The sequence below is a fragment of the Microcebus murinus genome, chromosome 9, assembly GCF_040939455.1.
Source record: "Microcebus murinus isolate Inina chromosome 9, M.murinus_Inina_mat1.0, whole genome shotgun sequence".
Classification (NCBI taxonomy): Eukaryota; Metazoa; Chordata; class Mammalia; order Primates; family Cheirogaleidae; genus Microcebus; species Microcebus murinus.
The window spans coordinates 22,612,548-22,637,648 of NC_134112.1; the positions used below are offsets into that span (position 1 = coordinate 22,612,548).

General features: G+C 39.6%; 2 protein-coding genes across 3 annotated transcripts in view; one reads left to right on the forward strand and one right to left on the reverse strand.

The window, feature by feature from the left end:
* The window catches only part of PLEKHA8 (pleckstrin homology domain containing A8), a 60,627-nt gene extending 51,080 nt beyond the window's left edge, over window positions 1-9,547 (reverse strand). Inside the window, exon 1 of one of the 2 annotated variants that reach the window (XM_076006335.1) lies at window positions 9,142-9,547. In XM_076006335.1, coding sequence (XP_075862450.1) covers window positions 9,142-9,181 — 40 coding nt within the window. In that variant the 5' untranslated portion in view covers window positions 9,182-9,547. The remainder of the gene's footprint in view (window positions 1-9,141) is intronic. The other variant, XM_076006336.1, reaches the window with a different exon arrangement.
* Window positions 9,548-11,240: 1,693 nt separating this feature from the next.
* Window positions 11,241-24,901, forward strand: FKBP14 (FKBP prolyl isomerase 14). Its single transcript, XM_012735878.3, has 4 exons — window positions 11,241-11,641; window positions 15,071-15,222; window positions 18,907-19,034; window positions 21,349-24,901. Exons 1-4 carry the CDS (start codon window positions 11,445-11,447, stop codon window positions 21,505-21,507), a joined length of 636 nt encoding a protein of 211 aa, XP_012591332.1. The 5' UTR covers window positions 11,241-11,444; the 3' UTR covers window positions 21,508-24,901.
* The last annotated feature ends 200 nt before the right edge of the window (window positions 24,902-25,101 follow it).

The following is a 25,101-nucleotide window of genomic DNA, read 5'->3' on the forward strand; positions in this document are numbered from 1 at the left end:
AAGACTTTTTAGCTGTGTGACTCTAAGTTACTTATTTATCTGTGAAATAAGGGGTAATGCCTTCCTCCTCCCTTTTCCTCATCATTTTCCTGCTGTGTTTCAGTTCTCCCACTTCCCTGATCATGTGTCAGTCAGGTTAATCTTCCTTAAAAACTGCTTTTACCTGCTCTTTCCTCCTATTCAGAACCCCTCTGACTCCCTACCAGACCAATTTTAAACTATCAGGTTTGGTTTAATAATCTAACCCCACCCTAACAACTTCCCAGTATTTCTTCCTGCTCCCCCCAAATAATTCCTTTTAGTCCTACTGGTTTCTTCATTAAGGGTCATTTCTACTTCCTAATAGTTCCCTCTTCTTCCCCCTTCTGTCCACATCAATTCTACCAACCCTCAACCCTCAGTCCTACCTCTTCCATGAAGCTTTCCCTGACTACTCCTGAAAAAGGTCTCTTTACACTTTTTTTTTTTTTGAGACAAGGTCTCAGTCTTTTGCCCAGGCCAGAGTGCAGTGGCATCATCATAGCTCACTGCAATGTCAAACTCCTAGGCAAAAGCAATCCTCCCGAGTAGCTGGGATTACAGGAAAGTGCCAGTCTGCCTGGATAATTTTTTTTTGTTTTGTTTTTTTGTTTGTTTGTTGTTTTTTTTTTTGTTTTGAGACAGAGTCTCGCTTTGTTGCCTAGGCTAGAGTGAGTGCCTTGGCGTCAGCCTAGCTCACAGCAACCTCAAACTCCTGGGCTCAAGCAATCCTTCTGCCTCAGCCTCCCAAGTGGCTGGGACTACAGGCATGGGCCACCATGCCCGGCTAATTTTTTCTATATATATTATTTGGCCAATTAATTTCTTTCTATTTATAGTAGAGACGGGGTCTCGCTCTTGCTCAGGCTGGTTTCGAACTCCTGACCTCGAGCAATCCGCCTGCCTCGGCCTCCCAGAGAGCTAGGATTACAGGCGTGAGCCACCACGCCCGGCCTGGATAATTTTTTAATTTATGTTGCCCAGGCTGGTCGCAAACTCCTGGCCTCAGGTGATCCTCCTGCCTCAGCCTTCCAAAGCGCTGGGATTATAAGTGTGAGCCACCATACTCAGCCTTCTTTACATTTTCTTGACAAGTATGCTGTCTCCTTTGGCAGGTTTCCCTCCCTCCCTCCCTCCCTCCCTCCCTCCCTCCCTCCCATAAGTGTGAGCCACCATACTCAGCCTTCTTTACATTTTCTTGACAAGTATGCTGTCTCCTTTGGCAGGTTTCACTCCCTCCCTCCCTCCCTCCCTCCCTTCCTTCCTTCCTTCCTTCCTTTCCTCCTTATTTCTGGCTGCTCACGCTGGCCTCAGAAGTTGAAGAGCTGGTCTCCACCCAAGTTATGTATATTGGCCAGCAGAGGGAGAAAAGCAACAGGACATCTGTGATATCAACCTGGATGACCAAACATTTTAGCATTCCAGCCTGTCAGGGGTACTCCAAATTTGCCATTAAAATCCCAGAGGGTAATAGGTAAAACCTAACCACCCCTAGGGACCAGGTATATGCAATGTGGTTCTAAGCCTTGTCAAGTCACAGCCTCAGAGCAACCACTTAAAAACTTCAAGGTCAAAATGACAAACTTAGCTGGAAGGGCATTTTCAAGATTGAAAAGGATTTCCACTACACTACAGTCTCCTTGAGAACAAGGATCATGTCTTACAAACAGTATCCTCAACATGCACAGAGGGTCTGATAAGAAGTTACTGTTCTATAACTATTTCTTGAATGCATGAATGAATGAAATGAGGGCTATCAGACAGTGTTGAAAGTACATTGTTGAAACCATTCCTCATATTTAAAAATCAAAACAGAGCTTTCCTTGTCTTGGACTATATAGGAACAATTCTATCTGAAGGAAATGGAGTAGATTCTCAAGCAATTGATAGTTTGCTTTCTTTAATGTCATGAAAATACTGAGAAAGGTCAGTCTTCTCTTGGGGAGTGCTCTAGAAGTATTATCCATTGCTCCATCTCTCCTGGTACTGCCATGCACTCCACAAGCCATTTGAAAATGGATTTAGGGAAATGCCTGTTATGTTTGCTTAGGGTGGGAACCTGGAAAGTATACAGACGGAATATGGTTAATGGAAAACTTAGACAGTGATCATAAGGCCTGTAAAACAATAGCCACAGGAGTCTGGAGAGTCCGGAGGTTATAAATCTAACTCTGACCACAGATGGTTGTGGAACCAGTTAATATTCAGAAAAAAATTCACCCTCCCCAAACATCCATCCAAACCTCCTATAAAACCCACCACTCTCCCCTTTCTTTCATGGATACTCTTTTTGGCCTCCACCCATCTGCACCCAGATGCTCAAATAAACAGCATTTTGCTACTACACCTGAGGCTTCCTGCGTCTCCCTTTCAACTCCAGACCTAACGATGCTCAAGCATCATATTTTTTGGATATACCTTCCCTGTGTCTCAGTCATTTGTGTCCGACAACAGCTCCACAGCCTGCTTTATTGTCCATCTCAAATCAATTCCTAATGGAATTTAACTGGCTTTTGCTCAGTCTAAACAAGATGAAAGTAATGGTAACCATGGGAAATGGTAAGGACTAAACACTGAAAGACCAGTCCTAAAACAATGGCCCCTAGACTTCTTCAGTCCACAGACCACTTAAATGACATAAGACTCCATGGATCACTCCCAGCATCTCCAACAACACACATCAGAACCAGTGGGAAGACTAGTCCCACTTTTGATAAGGCACCAATGAGGCAAAACATTGCTCAAGTTTCTTAAAAATTATTAATTTTTGCTGGAAGCAAAAGCACAGACCAGTGATATACAGAATTACATGATTTGTAATCATTGCCCAAAAGGGGGCCACAGAACTATAGAGTCAATTACAAAACTTTGATAGTTTATTTGAATCTTTTCCTTTATAATTTATACCCCTCTGACTTCCAAAAGGAGGATCTATAGAAATCAGGATACATATATTCTCAGGCACTATGAGGAGCCATAACATGTACATAAAGAGCTGAATACACACACACTGAATTTTCTGGACATCATTAATCAAAACAGTTATCCGATTAACCTACCCTTACGTGAACTATGTACCAGGCAGATTCATATATATATTATTAATTTTATCTTAACAAACCTAGTGATGGCTATTATTGTTGTCATTTTAAAACTGAGGCTCAGTAAGATTAAGAAACTTGCTCAAGGGCCGGGCGCGGTGGCTCACGCCTGTAATCCTAGCTCTCTGGGAGGCCGAGGCAGGCGGATTGCTCGGATTGCTCGAGGTCAGGAGTTCGAAACCAGCCTGAGCAAGAGCGAGACCCCGTCTCTACTATAAATAGAAAGAAATTAATTGGCCAACTAATATATACAAAAAATTAGCCGGGCATGATGGCGAATGCCTGTAGTCCCAGCTACTTGGGAGACTGAGGCAGGAGGATTGCTTGAGCCAGGAGTTTGAGGTTGCTATGAGCAAGGCTGATGCCACGGCACTCACTCTAGCCTGGGCAACAAAGCGAGACTCTGTCTCAAAAAAAAAGAAACTTGCTCAAGGTATCAGCACTAAGTTGTGGAACAGAAGTTTGAACTCAAGGTTTCTGACTCCAATCTTTTGCGCTTAAACATTCAAATATATTGGTGATTCTGCCACTGACACCATGAATCACAGCTGACTACTAGATATCTACATGCCAAAATATGAAGTTATAGGCTGACCTCCCATCATACACAAAAATTAATTCAAAAGGGATAAAAGACTTAAATGTAATATCTAAAAACTATTTTAAAAATTGTTCATAACCTTGGATTTGGTCATGGTTTCTTAATATAACATTAAAAGCATAAGCAATTTATTTTCAGAAAAAATTGATAAATTGGACATCGAAATTAAAAACTTTTGTGATGCAAATGATGCTACCAAGAAAACGAAAAAGGCAATCTAAAAAAGAAAATATTACGAATCATATATTCGATAAGATACTTTATCCAAAATAATGAACCTTTACAACTCAATTTTTAAAAAAACACAATTAACAAATGGGCAAAGGATGAGAATAGACATTTCTCCAAACTAGATATACAAGTGGCTAATAAGCATATGAAAAGATGATCAACATTATTAGTCAGGGAAATAAAAACCAAAGTCATAAGACACCACTTCACACCCACTAGAAGAGCTATAATCAAAAAGACAGACAACAAATGTTGGTGAAGATGTGAAGAAACAAGAACCTTCTTTGATTGCTGATAAGAATGTAAAATTAAATGGTGCAGCCACTTTGGAAAATAACTCATCAGTTCCTCAAACTGTTAAAGAGGTATCATATGACTCAGCAACTCCACCCCTAGGTATATATTCAAGAGAAGTTAAAACACGCCCATACAGGCCTTGGGAGGTGGCTCACGCCTGTAATCCTAGCACTCTGGGAGGCCGAGGTGGCGGATTGCTTGAGGTCAGGAGTTCGAAACCAGCCTGACAAGAGTGAGACCCGTCTCTACTATAAATAGAAAGAAATTAACTGGCCGACTAATACATATAGAAAAAAAATTAGCCGGGCATGGTGGCACATGCCTGTAGTCCCAGCTACTCGGGAGGCTGAGGCAGTAGGATCGCTTGAGCCCAGGAGTCTGAGGTTGCTGTGAGCTAGGCTGATGCCACGGCACTCACTCTATTCTGGGCAACAAAGCAAGACTCTGTCACAAAAACAAAACAAAAAACAAAACAAAACAAAACAAAAAAACACGCCCATACAAAAACTGGCATACGAGTGTTCACAGCAGGTTTTATTAAAAATAACTAAAAAACAAAAAAGGAACAACTCAAATGTCCGTCAACTCAAGAATGGATAAACAAAATGTGGTATATCCATACAAAGGAACATTATTTGGCCATAGAAAGAAGTGAAATTCTGATACATGCTCATGGACGAACTAAAAAAACCATTATTCTAAGGAAAAGAAGCCAGTCACAAAAGACCACATATTGTATGATTACATTTATATGAAATATCTAGAATAGGCAAATCTATGCGCAGATCAGTGGTTGCCAAGAGTGAGAGCTGGCTGTGGGAGTGACTGCTAATGGGTATTGGGTTTCTTTTTTGGATAATAAAAATGTTCTAAAATTGATTGTGGTAATGGTTGCACTCTGTATATATACTAAAAACCACTTACTTGTACATTTTAAATGGATGGATTTTATGGTACATGAATTATTATCTCAACAAAGACGTCAAAACGACAACAACAAAAAGATTGACCAGTGGTGGTGAGACCATGAATCCTGTTCTGGATCACTCATATTCCAGATGTCTTCCTGGCACTGTTTACAAAAGCACAAATATGTAGGGCAAGAGTCACCTTCTTTCATCTGAGGGAAACAAAATTATAGCACCTCCTTAATGACAACCATCTGGCCAGCATGATGCAAGCTTCTGTTATTTTTGGAATGCAAAGCTGCAGTGTGCTAGTGCCCTAACCTGCTAGAGAGATCCAAGAAGCCTACAGCTGGCCAAAGCTCATGGCAGCAGCCCTCCTATTTGCTGAGTGGGCAGGAATAGGAGCTAAAACCACAAAGTAGAAAAGCACAGCTCAGAAACCTCTGTATAGCAAAACATATGCATAACTTTGGGCACTCAAAGCCTTGTTCACTCCTGAACTCCTTCCCATTTCCCACCCCCAGAGTCTGCTATTCTAGGTCAAACATACTTTAAATATAGGTATGTTATGAATCAGCTAGAATTATATAATGATAAAGCAGGAAGGACCTATAAAATTATTATGTAATGGAGCACTGTCTCTGGAGCCACTTAATAACTGTTTGACCTTGGGCAACTTCCACCTCTCTGTACCTCAGTGTTTTTCATCTGGTAAAAGAGGACAATAAAGGCAACTGTTCTCAAAATTGCTGCAAAGATTAAATGACTTAATCTATTTAAAATGTGTAGAATAGTGCCTGGCACATTATAAGTGCCAATAAATTTTTTAATATTCTTATTATAAACTGGTAAATTTGACTATTTTAATACAATAAGACACTAAAGCTCAGACTGGTAAAAATGACTCTGCAGTTGACAATGTTAGAGCTGGAATCAGACTTCAGGTCTCTCTGACTCCTGAAACAGTGTTCTAGAGCATTTAATGCTTCACCCTGCATGTAGAAGACCCCTTAACTTTTACGTCTTAAAGGATACAAATAACAAACACATAATGCCTAGCATTGTGTTTCACACAATATGAGTGTTGTAAAATGTTTCATTTGTTCTATTTTCATCACAGATTTAATCTTCTATAATAATATCTGAAAAGAATTTTTGACACTAAATCCCCAAATATCCAATGTTCTGCCCCTCAAAAGACAGGATGACTCAAGACTGAAAAAAACACACATAAGCTCCGTCTCTCTCTCTTTTTTCCATTTTTTACTGAAGGAGCATAGGGTACCTGAGTATGCCTAGCATTTGAGGGAAAAGAGACTTTTCTTCCTTTCTCTTTCTGCATTCTAGAGGATATACTCATGCAAGCAATCTAGATGCTATTCTCAGGGCTTGATGATGTCTCCAACTTTCAGTAACTGATACTTGTCACTTAAGTTCAAGAGGCAAGAGAACACAAAATAATTATACATAATCCTACAAAACTAAGTTTATTAAAAAAAAAAAAGAAAAAAAGAAATAATTATACATAGTATTTGACAAAATACAATAAATGCAAGTGAGATACAAAGGGAGCAAACTTTCTACAGTACACTGCAACCAGAGTAAGCTTTTAAACAAGTTCATCATTTCTGTTTATCACAAATACATACATGCATGCACATACACATACACAATCACATCACAGTGTTTAAACCAGTCTTTGAGGCCCTCTTAAAGTCAAGCCTCCCACACACACACTCCTGCATCTTTGTTGGAGCCTCACTCTCTTCAGCTATCCAGCCAGATAGGTACTCTTTTCTTTCCTCAAGTTCAGGACTCTCTATTCTGCTTTGGGGCTTTCACACTGGCATTCCCTGTGCCTGAAAAGTTCTTCCTTATTGCTCTTCTGCCTTGGCCTCCCCACCTAACTGGCTTGATTTATCCTTCTAGCTCTGCTTCAATTTTTTCCTGAAAGAAGCCTGCCTCCACAACCCAGACTAGCCTCCCCTTCCCTACAATCACACACAATTGGAATATGCTTCTGATCATTTAGCCAATTAATATCTTTCTTCCCCACCAGACTGCAGGCTTGAGGAGGGCAGGGGCTATCCACCTGTTCAACATTGCTTCCCCTGTGCCTAGCACAGTGCCCAGCACATAGTAGGTGGTGAATAAAATTAACAACATCCTCCAAGGATTCAAAAGATCAACTGGTCAATCAACTGGGAAACTGATTTCCTAACTTTTCCGCTCAAATTCAACAAAAAGAATCCCATATCAAGCTGTCAGCAGAACAGAAATACACAAACAGATGCACAGGTTATGTACTCTTTTTGGAGAAAAATTCAGAGTAAACAAAAATTTGGATTGAGATATATGTTTTAAAGTTATTATGTGCAAAACCACAAGGAAAAAAAGTTCTTTTTTAAAACAAGCCTTTTAAAAGTAGTTTGTCATTAACACACAATGCACATGTTCTTTTGGGAGACCAACTTGCAAAGGAGGGTAAAGGGTGGAGGCATGTGATCCTCCTAGGCAATTACTGTTCCTTTCCAAAGTAAATTTATCTCCTAATGGAAGAGAATGTGCTGAACTATAAATCTAAGTATATCCGGAAAAGTACCCAGTGATGTGATGGGCTTCTATGAACAGTATGCCCAAAGGAGGAGGCACGGGGGTCAGGGGAACAAGTCGCACAATGAGCTTAAAGAGACTTCAAAAGGAAAATTGCCTGGTCAAGCCTCCTCCCCTTAGGTTACTATAGCTTTTATCAACCTCTGTCATTCATCAAACCAAAGCCCAGCTTTGAGTTACCCATATCTAATCTAATTGCTAACTCCACCAAAGGTCCCTGAAGCAAAAGCCAAATTTTCTAAAGAAAACGTCTCTACTCATTCAGTCCCTACTAATGATTACGGAAAAAATAAACAGAACTCTCTGCTAACTACACTATGCAAAAGGAAAAGATTCTGGGTAAGCCCAACAGGTGCACTTTTTGCTGTGTCGTGTGACCTCCTTAAAGACACTAAGCCAATGGATCCTTCCAGATACACCCACCCTTAAAACACCCAAAGCACCGCCACAGTACACTCTTTAAAAAAACTGTCCCACAAAATAAAGGATGAGAAAATATCTTTCCCCCACTAAGAGACACTGGAAATATTTCTGGTTTCAAATATATTGCCATTAAAATTTTAAATATCTAGTCCCTTACCTTTAAGAAAAAGTTTAATTTCAAAAAAAAGTGCCTGGCACAGTTTCCAGCATATATGCTTTTATTATTAATAAATACTGGTTGCACAATCACAAAAATGCTCGTTCTGAACCATCTCCACAGCTGAAAACTAGTTATAACCTTCTCAAGAAATGCAGCTTTTACTTCCACAAATTGGAAAAGGGGCGGGGTGCTATTTTTAAGTCATTGTGCTAGGCAGGGCAGGGAAAGAGTTGCTAATATCTGCGTTCATTTTAGGGCAATGTCTCAGTCTGTAAAACAAAAAGGAATGCTCCGTGAGAAAATAAAAAACCTCGCGGATACTTCGGAGCTTTGAGCTGGAACTCTGATACCCTGGTCTGCATGCAGATGACTCTGAAGGTGACAAAGGGAAAGTGTTTGCACTGGGAACTCTGATAAAGGATTTTTCACCTCTGGAATTCGAGGTCACTGCAGGCACTTATTTGAAACCTCCCTAACTGGAAGACCCCACATGGGGCGTCAGCGCCTTCCTCCTGCTGCCGTGGGGGGACCCTGTGCCTTTGAAGTCACCCCAAATCTTAGCTTTCCTTGAAGTGAAAGGGCAGCTACTGCTCTCACCCATCCCCAAGAGGGGGCCGTATCCATGCAGCAGGGGTGACAGGGTCCCGTGAGAGAACTGCTTCAGGACATATTCCCGGTGTGCGCCCGCCCCTGGTGTCAGGAGGGACCGTGACCCCGACGCCCCAGGCGCGTCCCGATGCCGCCCTCCGACCCCTCAGACAAAGGAGCGCCCCGGACGCGCCCACTCACCGCTCAGATAGTTGGTCCACTTGTACAGCACCCCCTCCATGGCGCCCACGGCGCCCCGGCCCCGCCGCGCCGGGGCCGCTTGCCCACGCCCGCCGGCCCCCTCACTGCCCCAGGGCCCAGGAGGCGAGGAGCACCGGCAGCAGGGCCATCGCCCGGCGCGGCCCCGACGCCCACTCCCGGCGCCCGGGCCCGGTGCGGGGACGCCCGGCCCGCCTCACATCCTCGGCGCGGGGGCGGGGTCACTGCGGCGGCCTCGGCGCGAGAAGCCGCGGGCAGCCCGGGGGCCGGCGCGGCGGGGCCGGGCGCGCCGTGCACAGGAGGCCGAGGCACTGCGTGGGCACGACGGGCGGCTAAGCCTTCAAATTGCCACGGACCAGGCAGCCGGTCGCGGGCGGCGCCACCGCGCGTTACCCGAACCCTGGAACCCCGGGCCGGCGCGCGCTCGCGCATGCCCAGTGAGCCTTGCTCGCGCACGTTCCCAAAATCCACTCCGGGGCTTCGCGGCGGCCGGGCTGACGTAGCGGGAAGGGCCGGCTGGGAGATTGAGTCCTGGACGGCGGGCTGGGGAGAGGGAGGCCCCCGGGACGAGGGTGGGACGGTTCCGACTGTAAACGCTGCCGTCGGAGAAGGCTCCCGCCGCCCGGTGTGCGGCGGGCTTTGTGACCGCTTACGGCACTCCCCGGGTTCTAGTCCCCAGAGTCCAATTCTTATTTAATAGCTATCGAATCCCCCACAACTAGGTCCTAGACAGGGGAGCGTGCAGAGATGATTGGAATTTCAGGAAGGAATACTGTGAGGCCAGTGTAAACAGGTGTTGTCCTCGCTCCAGGAAGTGTGGTTCTTGGACCCGGTGCGTTGACATCACCCAGGAGCTTATTAGAAATGCAGAATCTCGCCCTGAGCCCAGACTTCCTGAATCAAAATCTGCATTTTAACGAGATCCCCAGGGAATTCCTAAAGCCATCAGACTGTGAGAATGCACTGTGCTAAGGAATACTTGGCCAGGAAAAATGTTAACCATAGATTAAATGGATAGACAAGGTGGGGAAAGTGTGCAATCCAAATCCAAATTGCTTTAGGTATTTGTCACAGATGCATGCTCCAAAATGTTAGGATGATTATTCGTGGATGGTGGCGTTAGAGGTGATATTTCTTTTTCTTTAAGGTTGGCAGATTTAGCAAATAAAAATGCAGAACAATTATTTGTGATGTATTTGAAATTCGAATTTCATTCGGTTCCTGTATTTTATCTAGGAATCCTACTGCTTCCAGTTTCTTACAAATCAATGAGCACGTATTGCTTTTGAAATTAGACAAAGAATGTAAAACTAGAAAATGTAAACTAAGATGAGGCTCTGTACGTGTCGTAAGCTTGATTACCATTTCTTCTTTAAAGCGGGGGTCTGCACGTGCTTATCCATTATTTGCCTTCAGCACCAAGATTGCTAATTATTAGCAGCGGCCACGTTACGCGGTGCTGTGTAATGAATCACACCTGCATTGAAGGCGGAGCTCAACTGTTTTGGGGTCAAATGACCTTAAGTAGGACACTTAACCTTTGCTAGCCTTAAATTTACTTATCTTTTAAATGGGCAAAAGGAACCTGCCTAACTGGTGTAGTGGGGTTCATGCACCAGGAATGCACTTTGTGAACCCTGAAGCACTAAGTCGTTATAGTTTATACCGTAAATCTTTAAACAGCGGAAGCGCAGGATTATGGCATCTTTGGAGGGGGGCGCTCCCCAACAGCGAGCGTAAACAAGTCTTTCCTGAAACGCCTACACAGTTTCACCCGGCCCCGGGGACTACTCCCACCTTACTCAGCTGGGGTTCTTTACACCGGTAAGTCAGCCGGCGGGCTTTCCGGTCGGCTCCACGCCCTCCCCCTCTCCCACAGTCAGGCACGTTGCGTTCCTTAATCCGCCGGGCTCTAGGACCACTCCGAGTGGCTCGCCGCCTGGCGGCTGCCGGGCACGACCAAACCGTGAAGCACATTGTTGCAGCGTCATTAGCTGGAGTGGCGCCTGACGGACAGCACCGCAAGCCAATAGGAGGCCGCGCTTTCCTGACAGCTGCGTTGTAAGAGCCAGTCAAGCCCGGGTTTGGGTTTAACTCTTTAAAGGTGAGTGCGCGGAGTGTGGGAAAGTTGTTAGTAGTAAATGTGCCACGTCCTCTAGGAAGGAAGGGGGAGTCCTGAACTTGCCAGAGGCCGTTGTCCCTAGCCTTTCAACGACATTCTTAACTCTATGAAGTCAAGGGCCCTTTCTCTGGTTTTGTAGGGACTTCTTTCCTGCTTGGGCAACATGAGGCTTTTCTTGTGGAACGCGATCTTGATGCTGCTAGTGACTTCTTTGATTGGGGCTCTGATCCCCGAGCCAGAAGTGAAAATCGAAGTTCTCCAGAAGCCATTCATCTGCCATCGCAAAACCAAAGGAGGGGATCTGATGTTGGTCCACTATGAAGGCTATTTAGAAAAGGACGGCTCTTTATTTCACTCCACGTAAGTAATTAAGCCCTGCTTGTAAAGTATGATAATAAAGAACCCACACAGTCCCCCATACCAGCTCTCCAGCAGGAAAGGTAGTGTGAATCTGGTTTTACCTCTCTTATAAAAAACTGAAATATCTTATTTCCTTCATTGGGGAAATGCAATTGTTTAAAGCCAATTCTATATAACGAGACAGGCCTTTGAAGGTATTATTGGAAACTTGGTCTGGAAGAAAGCGGTTAGTTTTTTTATTATAAAAATTAGAACTAGAATTTTTGAAATATTACATAAATATCTAGACATAATTATGCAATAAGTAGAAAAAGCTCAAAAGACTTCTTATGTCTCAAACTCCATTCATTAGGGAAAAAATGATTTGGTTCCATTTTTAATTTGGTGTAGGTGATATTAACGTAAAACTTTTCACAGCAACTTGACCAGCAAAATACACAATCACTTATTTGCCTGTTGAAGGATATACTAATGCTATTTCGTTGACCTATTTAACTTTTGTTCTGACAGTTGACATTTTGGTCAAGGCACAGGACCATGATTTCTGTAGTCATTTGCTGCTTTCTGGAAAGTAAGACTTCATTGATAGGGTGGATGTCCTTATTTTACATGAGGGATTTTCAGATGGTTGCACTATACTTTCTGTTCTCTAAACAAAGAAACTGTGACATGGAAAAGGTTTACAAATGTAATGATTTCCAATTAGACATTGGTTTTCATTCATTCCATTTCAAAAATATTTAGTGAGCATTTTCTTTATGTCAGGCTCTGCACTGGGTACAAAGGAGAGTAAAAAATTTTGGCTTTGAATCGTCCTCATCTGTTCATTTATCTATCAAACTCTTGTTGAATGGCCACAAGTCAGGCCCTGGAAATGTATAGATGACTACGAGCAGGTTCTTGTCGTCTATCATCAGTATCTACCTAGGGGAGGAAGACAAGTAAATAACTCAATGATATAGAGCGGCGGTCCCCAACCCCCCTTAGCAGTCAGTGGCCTGTTAGGAAACAGGCTGCTCAGCACCACCTGAGCTCTGCATCACACACACCCCTCCCCACATCACTCCCCCCATGCCCCCTGCCCTCGGAAAAATTGTCTTCCATGAAACCAATTCCTAGTGCCAAAAAGGTTGGGGACTGCTGATATGAGTACAGAATATTCAAAGTGTTAGCAAAATATAACAGAGCCTGGAATTGATTAAGCAGCAAGAGGTGGAAAAGAGAAAGACTTCTCAGAAACCATAAGTGAGATGGGCCTTGAAAGATGGGTAGAGTTTTCCAGGGGTAGAAAGGGGGAAGGAGGTAGAGGGAATGAAATGAGCTCAAAACAATTAAGCTTCACCACCCATCTTGGACCTCGTTTTCTTATAAACTGCCTTTACTGGGCATTCAGACCTGGTCTGTTGTGGGGTTTGGGGGAAGTGAATAGCACTCTTCTCTGAACTCTGTTAGCCCCGGTAAAAACTTCCAGAAAGATAGCTTCCCATAGAATTCTCAACAGCCCTTTCTTCTCCAGCACTTTCACAGTATTGTATGACCACTACCACCATGCATCGCCAGAACTTTTTCATTCTCCCAAATTGAAACTCACCAATTTGTTTTAACAAAGCAAAAATAAAAATCACTCAACAAGGCAGGTGCCACAGTGCACATTAAACAATATTGTGATTTGCATTTTAAATTTTAATTACATTCTTATTTTTAGTCTGGTCTCTTTTAGACCCAGCCTGATTTCTTTCAAGCCTCAGAACAAAAAAATCTGTGCCATTTTTGGTGCTATCCATGGGATATTATTCAGCAGTTCATGACTTAGTTCTATACTGGTGCGGAGATTGTAGTCATGCAGCCTTTACAAAATGGTGAGAAGCAACTAACTCCTCTGTAATATTGTGAAGAAATACCATCAGATGATCAGTCCATAAAGCATTTGCCATTTCTAGAACCATAGCCTATGTGGTAAATAGCTGTAACAAGAAATGTGCCAAAACTATAGTCTGTGCTGGGTAATAGATTGTTTCTTCCTTCTTTTTTCTTTTCTAGCCTTACCAATTTTTCTACAGTTGGCATTTTGTTACTTCAACCGTGGGAGTAAATTAAAGAAAACAGGAAAAAAATGGCATTTAGCTGTATTTAGTAACCTTGGTACCCATGAAGCCTAGTGGAATGACTTCTTTTTTTTTTTTTTTTTTTTTTGAGACAGAGTCTCACTTTGTTGCCCAGGCTAGAGTAAGTGCCATGGCGTCAGCCTAGCTCACAGCAACCTCAAACTCCTGGGCTCAAGCAATCCTGCTGCCTCAGCCTCCCGAGTAGCTGGGACCACAGGCATGTGCCACCATGCCCGCTAATTTTTTCTATATATATTAGTTGGCCAATTAATTTCTTTCTATTTTTAGTAGAGATGGGGTCTCACTCAGGCTGGTTTCGAACTCCTGACCTCGAGCAATTTGCCCGCCTCTGCCTCCCAGAGTGCTAAGATTACAGGCGTGAGCCACCATACCTGGCCAGAATGACTTCTTATTCTCACCTACTAGATATCCTTGAATAGAACACTTTCTTTATTGCACCAAAAGAAACCTGAAGTTTCCCAGTAGCTTGGCAGATTGGTTTTCTTTGGCTAGCCTCTCTTTAGCTCATAAGCCAGGACATCTTGACTATTTCCTTCCTCCCCAGTCCTTGAGGGGCCACTCTTCCAGACTTCCCTACATAGCCCCACAGTAGACCCCAGGGGAGGGAACTGGGCCAGCGTCTGAGTGGGAATTCAGGGATGAGACACAGCCTTTTCCACCCATCAGTGCCATCAGCAGTCCCTAGATCAGGACAGTTTATAAGCAAGATATAACATGCTGTGCTCCTGACTTTCCACGTTGGTATGTATATGGACCCACATGGGTTGGGAGTAAATTCTCCTTAGCCTCTCATGCTCCTTCCCAAACTCAGCCATTTTCCATTTTTTTCTCCCTGTTCTGCAACCCAGTGCCCTTTCTGGACAGTATAACTTTGTGGTTATGACCTTGAACTTTGGAGTTAGGTCGAAGACTGGCAGGCTTAACCTCTGTTTCTTCATCTACATAATGATGTAACAGTGGTACTTACACCATAGGATTGTTGTTAGAGTTAAAAGAGGCAAAAAATTTAGGATAATATCTGGTATACAGCAAATGCTCAAACAGTTGTTAATTATTTGATTATTATTCCTTCTGCCCTTCTCAGGCTGAGTCAACTATGTGAAATTTACATCCAGAAAGCTGGGCAGTGAATTGGAGTACTATAAAGTTGACTTGGAGGTGTGTGTGTGCAAATAAAGAATTGCTGTTTTCATTAATTTCAAAGCTAATAAATTTAACTATTTATAAGTGGGAAAATCCACTAAAGCAATAAAAAAAAAATAGAGTTACTAAAGAGTTCCAATGTGTTTTCTTTCTATCATAGTCACAAACATAACAACGGTCAGCCCATTTGGTTTACCCTGGGCATCCTGGAGGCTCTGAAAGGTTGGGACCAGGGTTTGAAAGGAATGTGTGTAGGAGAGAAGAGAAAGCTCATCATTCCTCCTGCCCTAGGCTATGGAAAAGAAGGAAAAGGTAATAGCACTTCTATACTTCTTACTATAGCACTATACTTCTTTGAATTAAGAGACAGAAATTAGAGTAACTACTAGTTATTTTTTTTTCTCCTGGAAGTAAATAGAGGGCTTGTGTTCCTTTAGGGAATATGATTGTGTCTTGATTATCAATTGAAATAACCAATTAAAGCAATAATATCAAATTGGGCAACTAAGCTAACAATGAGACAGCTTCTGAAAGCTTGCACTCTAATGATACTGTTCACCAATATGGCAGTTTTTAAAATTGTAAAATATACATTATATAATATTTACGATGTGACTCATTTTTAAGTATGTAGTTCAGTGGCATTAAATACTTTCACATTATTGTGTGACCATCACCACTATGCATCTCCAGAACTTTTTCATCCTCCCAAATTGAAACTCACCAATTTATTTTAACAATGCAAAAATAAAGATCACTCAACATAAATGAACATTTGAAATATGGGTTTATGGCTTTGAATGTGTTTTAGATGTGGGCTTTATATGATTCATAACAATAAAGTCTCTCATAGCTAATGCTTATTGGGAGCCTTTTCATTCCCATTTTAAAATTTACGTATAAAGCTTTTAGCAATTTATTTTAAAAGCTAATGGAGTGACATGAAATGAATTTAATTCTCCCTATGTCACAAAGCAGAAGCAAGCTGGCTAGATGGTCCAGAGAGCTTTTGTGCTAGTCGTTTCAGGGTAGGCACATACAGTTGGTGTTAAGTGGAAACCCCTGCAACTTTCCAAAGAGCTATTTATTTGTTAATATGTATTAAGAGGCCTGAAGATGTTCATATGCATTTTTACTATAATTCCTTTATTGAAATCTAACCTAAGGGAATAATTAGATATCAGGAGAAAGATTTATGAACAGGGATATCCATCACTGCATTGTTTCTAATAGCAAAAAAGAAGAACTAAGTATATAATGATAAAGGTTTTAGCTAAAAAAAATATGGCCCAGTTATTTAAAACGGCATTTTCAAAGATTTTAAAAATTATATCCAAAATATGTGTGATATAATGTTGAATTGGTATATAAAAGTAGAAAATAAAGGTGTAGTGAAAGTATAGGAAAAAAGTATATACACATAGAAAGTCAATCACAAGGAAATAAGAATGTTAACAAGGGACTGTGATACTGGGAATCATATTTATTTCTGGCCTATCTTCCAAATTCTCTACATTGAGCATGTATTACCGTGTTTCCCCGCAAGTAAGACCTACCCCTAAAATGAGCCCTAGCAGGATTTCTAAGCATTTGCACAATAGAAGCCCTACCCCAAAAATAAGACCTAGTGATGGGCGTGGCTACACAGGGTATCTGCACAACCCATGCATTTTGTTGCGGAGTGGTAAAGAAGAGAGAAGCTCTTCGCATCTGCCCCATCGTGACAGCTACCAGAAAGGTGCGGGCAGCCCCACCAACAAGGTGGGCTCCCCCTGTCAGGTCCCGGCCATCCTGTGAGTGCTGCAAGCTGAGGCTTTGAGGGGAATATAACACATCCCCTGAAAATAAGCCCTAGGCTGTCTTCTTGAGGAAAAATAAATATAAGACCCTGTCTTATTTTCAGGGAAACACAGTATTGATACTTACGTAATGAAGAAAACAAATTTTTAAATCAGAACAAGACAGAAAACCATTCTGATATAGTATAAATACAGACTTCACAGCATCCTAAGGTCTTGACAACGTGGTGGGCAGGATTCCCAGCCCCAGTTTCCTGAGAAGGAAAACAGGTGCCATATGTGAAGCATTACATATTCTAAAATGGAATTAGCTCCATAAATTTTGTTCCTGGGATAGGATTTATTAACCAAACTCAACTCTTATTTTAATTATAATCCTCTTTAGAGAAGAAAATCAAGTATCTAGAAAATGTTTCTCTGGTACTTTAAAAAGTAGCCTTCTACTTTCCTGTATCTTTATTGTCTTACCTTTAACATTTATATACAGTAGTTCCCCCTTATCTGCAGTCTCACTTTTTGTGGTTTTAGTTACCTGTAGTCAACAGCAGTCTCAAAATATTCAGCTATTTAATATTTAAATATTAAATAGCATAATAAATATTAAATATTTATGATTAATATTAATTTAATATTAATGTTAAAATATTAAATAGCATAATATTTGGAGACAGAGAAGGAAGGAGGGAGGGACCCCATTCACATAACTTTTTTTACAGTATATTGTTATAATTGTTCTATTTTATTGTTGTTAATCTCTTATTATGCCTAATTTATAAATTAAAAATAATCATAGGTATGTATGTATAGGAAAAAACATAGTATGTGTAGGGTTGGGTACCATCCACAGTTTCAGGCATCCATTGGGGGTCTTGGAATGTATCCCCTGCAGATAAGGGGGGACCACCATTGGTAGTATTAGTCCATTACTCTTTCTCCATACTATATTTAACTCATTTCCTTCAAACTGAGTGCCATGAAACTAATTCTTCTAATATGTATTTAACACCAATTTTGTAGTCTTTTAGTCGTGCTTGCATGCCTCCTTTGGGAAGATACAAGTTTTATCATTGACCTAGTGCATGTCCCTTCTCTGTCTAGATCTGGAATGGTAAGCTTCAGCACACAACGTAAGTGTTTTTCTCTTTGGAACTTATACAAATGTTCTTTCATGAAAATATGTGAGATGAGGGGGTGGCTAAGACATATTCAGCATGTTTACCCAGACCTGTGTGTTAAATATAGTTATAAGGAAACAAGTTTGAAAGAAGCCATCCATACTTCTCAGATGGTTTTGGTTTGTTTTGTTGTTGTTTTAGGTCCCTGGGACTTTAACAAACCTGTTTTTTGTTTTTGTTTTTTTTGTTTTTTTTACTTTTAAAGAGTTTTTTAACTTCCTTCTCAGAAATTCATTTTAATTGCTCCCCTCCTATGAAATGTCTTCAACGTATGTATAATGTTCTATACTAGCAGAGGTGCTTTCTAACTGTTTGAAATTTTTTAACCTTCCTGCATTATTTTTAAAGCCTGTAAAATATATCTCAGTAACATGTATTGAGAGTTTGCTATTTGTCAAGTATAATGCTAAGCACTTTGCATGGATTTTCTCCCTTCATCCTCCCAACAGATTCTTGAGGTGGGAAATATTATCATCTAAATTTTACAGATGAGGAAACTGAGGCTCAGAGAAAGGCAGATGTAAACTTGAATCCCAGACAGTATTACACCAGAGCTCATTCAATTATATACTGCCTCCCAGTGGCATAGATGGATGTACTATTAATAGGTTCATATGTACTTTTTAGGTCAGGACTTCCTGACCCAAAAGTTAGTAAATTACTTGTAATGTAATTAACTCTGAATTATCTAAAGGCTTTTAAGTCATTCTTGACATATAATATGTAATATCTCAGTTATATTTAAAGTGTAATACCTGGGTACATCTCTGTATATGTATTTGTGTAATTTCTTTAAATTGTTAAGCCCAAAACAGAAAGCTTTTGCTCTACTAGGTTGGATTATTCTTTCTTTTATTCTATTCTTCTATTACTCATAGTATAAGTAATTTCCATCATATATGACAATCTTAGGAAGGTTTCTTAATTCAGCTGAAAAATACTTTGTCAGTTACCACTAGTTTTCTATTATTCAAACTTTTGATCTTTTAAATAACACTTTCCCCCTTCTCTCCTCACATCAGGTAAAATTCCTCCAGAGAGTACACTGATATTCAACATTGATCTCCTAGAGATTCGAAATGGACCAAGATCCCATGAATCCTTCCAAGAAATGGATCTTAATGATGACTGGAAACTCTCTAAAGATGAGGTGACCCTCTCACTCCCTCCCTCCATTCCTTCGTCTCACTTTTTTAGAAATATATTTAAAATTTTTATTTTTATTTAGATAAAATGTTATTTATTTACAAGTTTTCTTAAAATGATGATGCTTTGAAAGTTGACTTTTTCATAGGAAATCATTGTTTTGGAGAGAAATATACTGAGACTTAAAAAGCACCAATTCAGTCTTTTGCTTTCACCCCAATGCTTAGGGGTGAAAAAGTTTTTTTCCTTTTATCCCAATGCTTAGAGCTCACTGTATCTTATCCTTACCTTTGGGTCCTCAGAAGATCCATTTTGGCCAAGACAATTCCCATTTGCAGTTACTGTGTAAGAAACTAGATGTCCTGAGAAATATCTCATGTGGACAGTTTCTGTTTAAAAGTGTGGACTGGCTGTTAAATGCATTTTGTAGTGATTTCCTAGCAATTAACAGCAAGTAATTTACATGTTCAGTTTTGTTTAGGTTAGCACTTGGAGTAAGGACATGCCAGCAAAGGTTTTCTGTGGCAGGGGACCTTCCCCAGCCCCATCAAAGTCTGGGCCTTTGGGTTAGGAGAAAGGAAGGAGAGGCTTCTCCCTATAATTTAGGCTTTTGTAGCCATTGCTACACATACCTGCCTTAGTCTGGATGCTGTGGAAAAAGAAGTGGAGGTAGATATTTATTCCCATGTTTTTTTATCTACCTGCAGTCTCCATTCTGGTCGAGCTGGTCAGATAGCAAATCATTTTTTATTTTATGCTTTGATCAATTTCACTTTTTTAATGGCTAGGACATGGTTGAGTCTTGAATAAACTAAGTTGTTATGAACCACAGAGTCATGATCCACAGCCACTAAATTTATCATGCCTCCTAGTGTTACCAGTCATATGCCTTTTTCTTCTGTCCAAGATAAATTTTAATTCCCGTTCATTAAAAAATATTGAATATACAACATATTCATATGTTATGTGTGATCATATGTTGTATGATCATATGTTCATATGTTGTTCATATCATATGTTGTATAATTATATGTTGTATGTAATCAACCCAGTATAAAAATATTTATTTAAATCTTTCTCCTACCCACATCCTCTTCTACCCTGTGATCCCCTCATCCAACTTTATTAATTTCTTATATATCCTTTCAGTGTTTCTCTATGCAAATATAAACAAATATAAAGATATATTCTTATTTTCCCCTTTCTTACACAAAAGGTAGCAAACTACTATTGTTTGGCATCTTGCTTTATTCACATAATATATCCTGGAGGTATATTCTACATTAATTCATAGAGTTTCATCCTTTTTTTTTTTAACAACTGCATTAAACCACTTAAAAATAAACATATACTATCTGTTTGCATGGTGAGGGTGTGAGCAGGAAGATTTTAAATTGCTAATTAAACAGAAGGAAGAGTGGAGATATAATTAAAAATGAAAATACAGGTTGAATTGTATTATGGTGAATCTAGTAGGAAATTGGGAACAGTATTTTGTTTATATTCTTAAACATCTGAATGACAAGGAAAAATGATAGCCTAACCACTTATCAGTGGCTTTGATTTGAGCAAAATCAAATTTTCTTTGATTTCTGAAATTGGAAGGTTGTGAGTAGGCTCACTGAGTGTGGCATGATTATAGCCAGAGCCCCAGCACCTACTACTTGATGACATTTATTCAAGTTAAAAATGCCACCATTTAATCTGGTTTTAAGAGAGGTGTTTGGAATTCTGATTCAATAGAAAAATAGACATGGATAACTCAGTGGATTGAAAGACAACAGTCTTTCAAATAGTTGGCTTTATTTAGACTCAGAGTAAGAACAGGTAGTATGCTTTCACTGGGTATTTTCCAAATAATATAATATATATAAATATAATTTCATATAAGGATTATATATGTGATATGAGCTTTAACTCTGAGCAATATTGTATGTCTCTACTATAACAGTATAGCAACAGTATCTTTTAAGAGAAAAAATTTCTTATAATTCTTTTACTGTCATTAGAAATATGTCATAAAATAATCAATAATATGTTAGGTTATACTTTAAAATAACTAAAAGACTGAAATTGAAATGTTCCTAACACAAAGAAATGTTAAATGCCTGAGGTGATGGATATCCTAATTACCCTGTTTTGATTAATTCACATTGTATGCCTGTATCAAAAAAGAAAGAAAGAGATATATCATAAAGTAGTTGTTTAATAGTTATATATATAGTTAAATGAATTGCCAGTCTGTGTCTGTGATATTAATTGGCTCAATGTGAGCATCTTATGAATCAGAGTTATTAACAAGATCTGTTATTTTGTAGGTTAAAGTGTATTTAAAGAAGGAATTTGAGAAGCATGGTGCGGTGGTGAATGAAAGTCATCATGATGTTTTGGTGGAGGATATTTTTGATAAAGAAGATGAAGATAAAGATGGATTTATATCTGCCAGAGAATTTACATATAAACATGATGAGTTATAGTGCTATGTCTACCCATTTTATATAGTATCCATCCTAAAAGAGAGGGTAATCATCTTTAAAGAAAGTTTTATTTTTTAACAGTACTCTGTTCTCGCTTTTGTTTTTTATTTTTATATATTTTTTCTGACTCTTATTTAAAGAACCCATTTCTTTCTGGTAAGTTATTGGGAAGAAAAAATTAATTTGAATAGAAGACTTCTGGACTATTTTCCACTTTTATATATGAAGATTTTTTTTTTTTACTTTCTTAGTTGTCATTTAAAACTATTGCAACTGGGAACATACCATAACATGAGACCAACTTACAGCGCAAATCAGCACCCTGTATTTCTGCCTCCCACTATTTTCTCCAAGTTAGAGACTGACATATTTGAAAAGCCTTTTGCAATAGCCCAAAGCTTGCTATTTTCATGTTATAATGAAACAGTTCATCTTTTACTGCCTCCGAGTCTCTGCTTGAGGACAAAAGGAAAATTGTTATTGGACTTTACTTGGTAACAGCTACTGCTTCACTAAGGAGATGTGCAATGCTGAAGTTGGGAACAAAGTTAATAACTTATGTAAATATGTATGCGTTGAAACATTCTGCCTATGACTTAAGCTGCATAAAGTTCAGCTCCTAGTAACTAATGGCCTATTATGATAAATAGGACAAATCATTTATGTGTTTGTTTCTTTGTAATTTATCAAAATACTGTAGCCAACATAGAGAGTAGTATTTATATTCAACGTTTACTTTTTTTTTTTTTTTTTTTTTTTTTTTGAGACAGAGTCTCACTTTGTTGCCCAGGCTAGTGTGAGTGCCATGGCATCAGCCTAGCTCACAGCAACCTCAAACTCCTGGGCTCGAGTGATCCTTCTGCCTCAGCCTCCCGGGTAGCTGGGACTACAGGCATGCGCCACCATGCCCGGCTAATTTTTTTTTTTTATATATATATCAGTTGGCCAATTAATTTCTTTCTATTTATAGTAGAGACGGGGTCTCGCTCTTGCTCAGGCTGGTTTTGAACTCCTGACCTTGAGCAATCCGCCCGCCTCGGCCTCCCAAGAGCTAGGATTACAGGCGTGAGCCACAGCGCCCGGCCTCAACGTTTACTTTTTAAGGCAAGCACGTTACTCTTCCTCGTTCTTAATAGTAAAGTCTGTAACTAATGTATTATACTACAATAACATTGTATTATAAGAGAAATTAGTAGACCAAAATTTTCCCATTTTTGCCTTATCAAAAAATGAGGCAAACCTACAGTAGCTATTATTGAATAGACATCTATCCTGGGTCAAAAAATTGATGATTTTTATAATTTTATCTGAAATTGGCTTTTATCCTTAATACTTTTAAACACAAATCTTCGCTTACTAGCAATAGTCCTTTATAGTTTACAAAATGACATCAAGTGCATTATTGCTTTCAATTTTCATTGCTCTGAAGTCTATGAAAAAATCTGGTTGATCTTACTGGATCTATTTTATTGATGAGGAAATTATCATTCAAAGGGATTGATTGCTATGCCCAAGGTCAACAGCTAACCTGTAGAACCAGTTTTTAGTCTCCCAGTTCTGTTCCTCCTACTGCCCTCTACTAATGACAAGGTGAAATTTTTCTTTGAATTTGTTGGGCCTAATTCTCTCTTCAATTTGCTCTTCTATTGTTTGCCTTTGGGTCATTATCCTCTGAAGATGGATTACTGACTATTTTTGACACATTAGAATTCTCCCCATGACCTAGGAAAAGCCCCAGTTTCATAGAATAATCTTGGGGTTAGCTCTGAATTGCCTCAACACCCCCAAACAGTGAGAGGTTCCAGGTGTATGTCTTAGTTCTTGCATTCCTACTTACCTACATGGTTTTTTGGGAAGACTTATGAACAATTATTACATTATATGTAGACTACTTTCACCAATTATATATTGACATTTTCCTCACCAAAACATATAGTTCATGGGAAGAATATACTGTAACAACTGTCTCCAAAGAAATCAGCAACATCTTAAAAACTATTAAGTTGTCTCTGACGTTTTTCCTGAACCCAGAGAAGTTATAAGCCACATTACAGAAAGTCTTCACTGTGTGAGGAGGGAAAAGAAAGTAGTCTGTCCTATGGTGTTACTTTGTATAAACATTACTGATGCTACCTATATCTATAGTAGAGCAAGAAAAGTAAAAGGAATTTTGATTATTCAGGCAGCATTCTTGTTTTAATCTTATGTGAATTTGTATCAGTTCTCACCTAAATATTTGGATGCAAGTGTGAAATGAAAACATACACATAGACTATGGTTGTTTCTAAAACTATCTGCTTTTTTTGGTTTAGCTGTGTCTTTGCACCTTTCCATTAATGGGAATAATCAAACATGAACTGTGACTTCACACGTACATTCATGCCTCACTTCACAAGGAGGATGCGTTCTAAGAAATGCACCATTAGGTGATTTCATGGTTATGAGAACATCATAAAGTGTACTTAACAAAACTAGATAGTAGAGCCTACTGTATACCTAGGCTATGTGTTATAGCCTATTGCTCGTAGGCTACAAACCTGTACAGCATATTACTATACTGAATACTGTAGGCAACTATAACACAATAATATTTGTATATCTAAACATAGAAAAGGTACAGTAAAAAACATGATTAAAAAAATGGTACACCTATATAGGGCACTTGCCATGAATGGAGCTCATGGGTCTGGAAGTTGCTCTGGGTGAGTTAGTAAGTGGTAAGTGAAAATGAAGTCCTAGGATATTACTGTACACTACTGTAAACTTTGTAAACACTGTATACTTAGGCTAAATTAATTTTTTATTCAATAACAAATTTACTGTAAATTTTTTAATTTGTACACTTGTTAATTTTAAAAAACTTTTGACTCTTTTGTAATAACACTTAGCTTAAAATACAAACGTGTTGAACAGCTGTACAAAAATACTTTATATCCTTATTCTGTAAGCTTTTTTTCTATTTTTAAAACTTTAATTTTTTTTATCTTTAAACTTTTTTTTGTTAAAAACTAAGACACAAACACACACATTAGCCTAGGCCTACACAAGGTCTGGATCATCAAGATGTCATTAGGTGATAGGAATATTTCCAGCTTTGTTATAATCTTATGTGACTACCATCATATGTGCAGTTTGTTGTTGACCAAAATGTCATTATGAGGTGCATGACTATATAATTTGACTCATTAATACTGCTCAATGTGTCATATTTAAATTCATATGCCTGTGTTGTATTCTGTTCAAAATAAAGTTTATTTGGGAAACAGTTGGTTTGTGAAAAATTCTCCAAGTACCAATTTCCTTAGAAGTTTGATTTTATTAACTGTTATTCTGAGTTTTGTGTCAAAAGTAGGTGAGGAAGATGGACAGGTAGTGGGAGGAGAGAAGTATACTGACACTTTGAGTGTACCTCTGATTATCTACCCTTTGTAGATATATTTGTAAAAACATTTTTAAACAGCTGTGCTTTGAGGCCTGGCACGGTGGCTCATGCCTGTAGTCCTAGCACTCTGGGAGGCTGAGGCAGGCAGATCACTCAAGGTCAGGAGTTTGAAACCAGCCTGAGCAAGAGCGAGAGCCCATCTCTACTAAAAA

Bases quoted from the DNA above. Each gene is read 5' to 3' on its own strand.
- FKBP14 (XM_012735878.3), top strand. From the start codon at position 11,445: ATGAGGCTTTTCTTGTGGAACGCGATCTTGATGCTGCTAGTGACTTCT. The intron at 11,642-15,070 runs GTAAGTAATTAA...TTTCTATCATAG, and splicing joins GGCTCTTTATTTCACTCCAC to TCACAAACATAACAACGGTC. The intron at 15,223-18,906 runs GTAATAGCACTT...TCCTCACATCAG, and splicing joins CTATGGAAAAGAAGGAAAAG to GTAAAATTCCTCCAGAGAGT.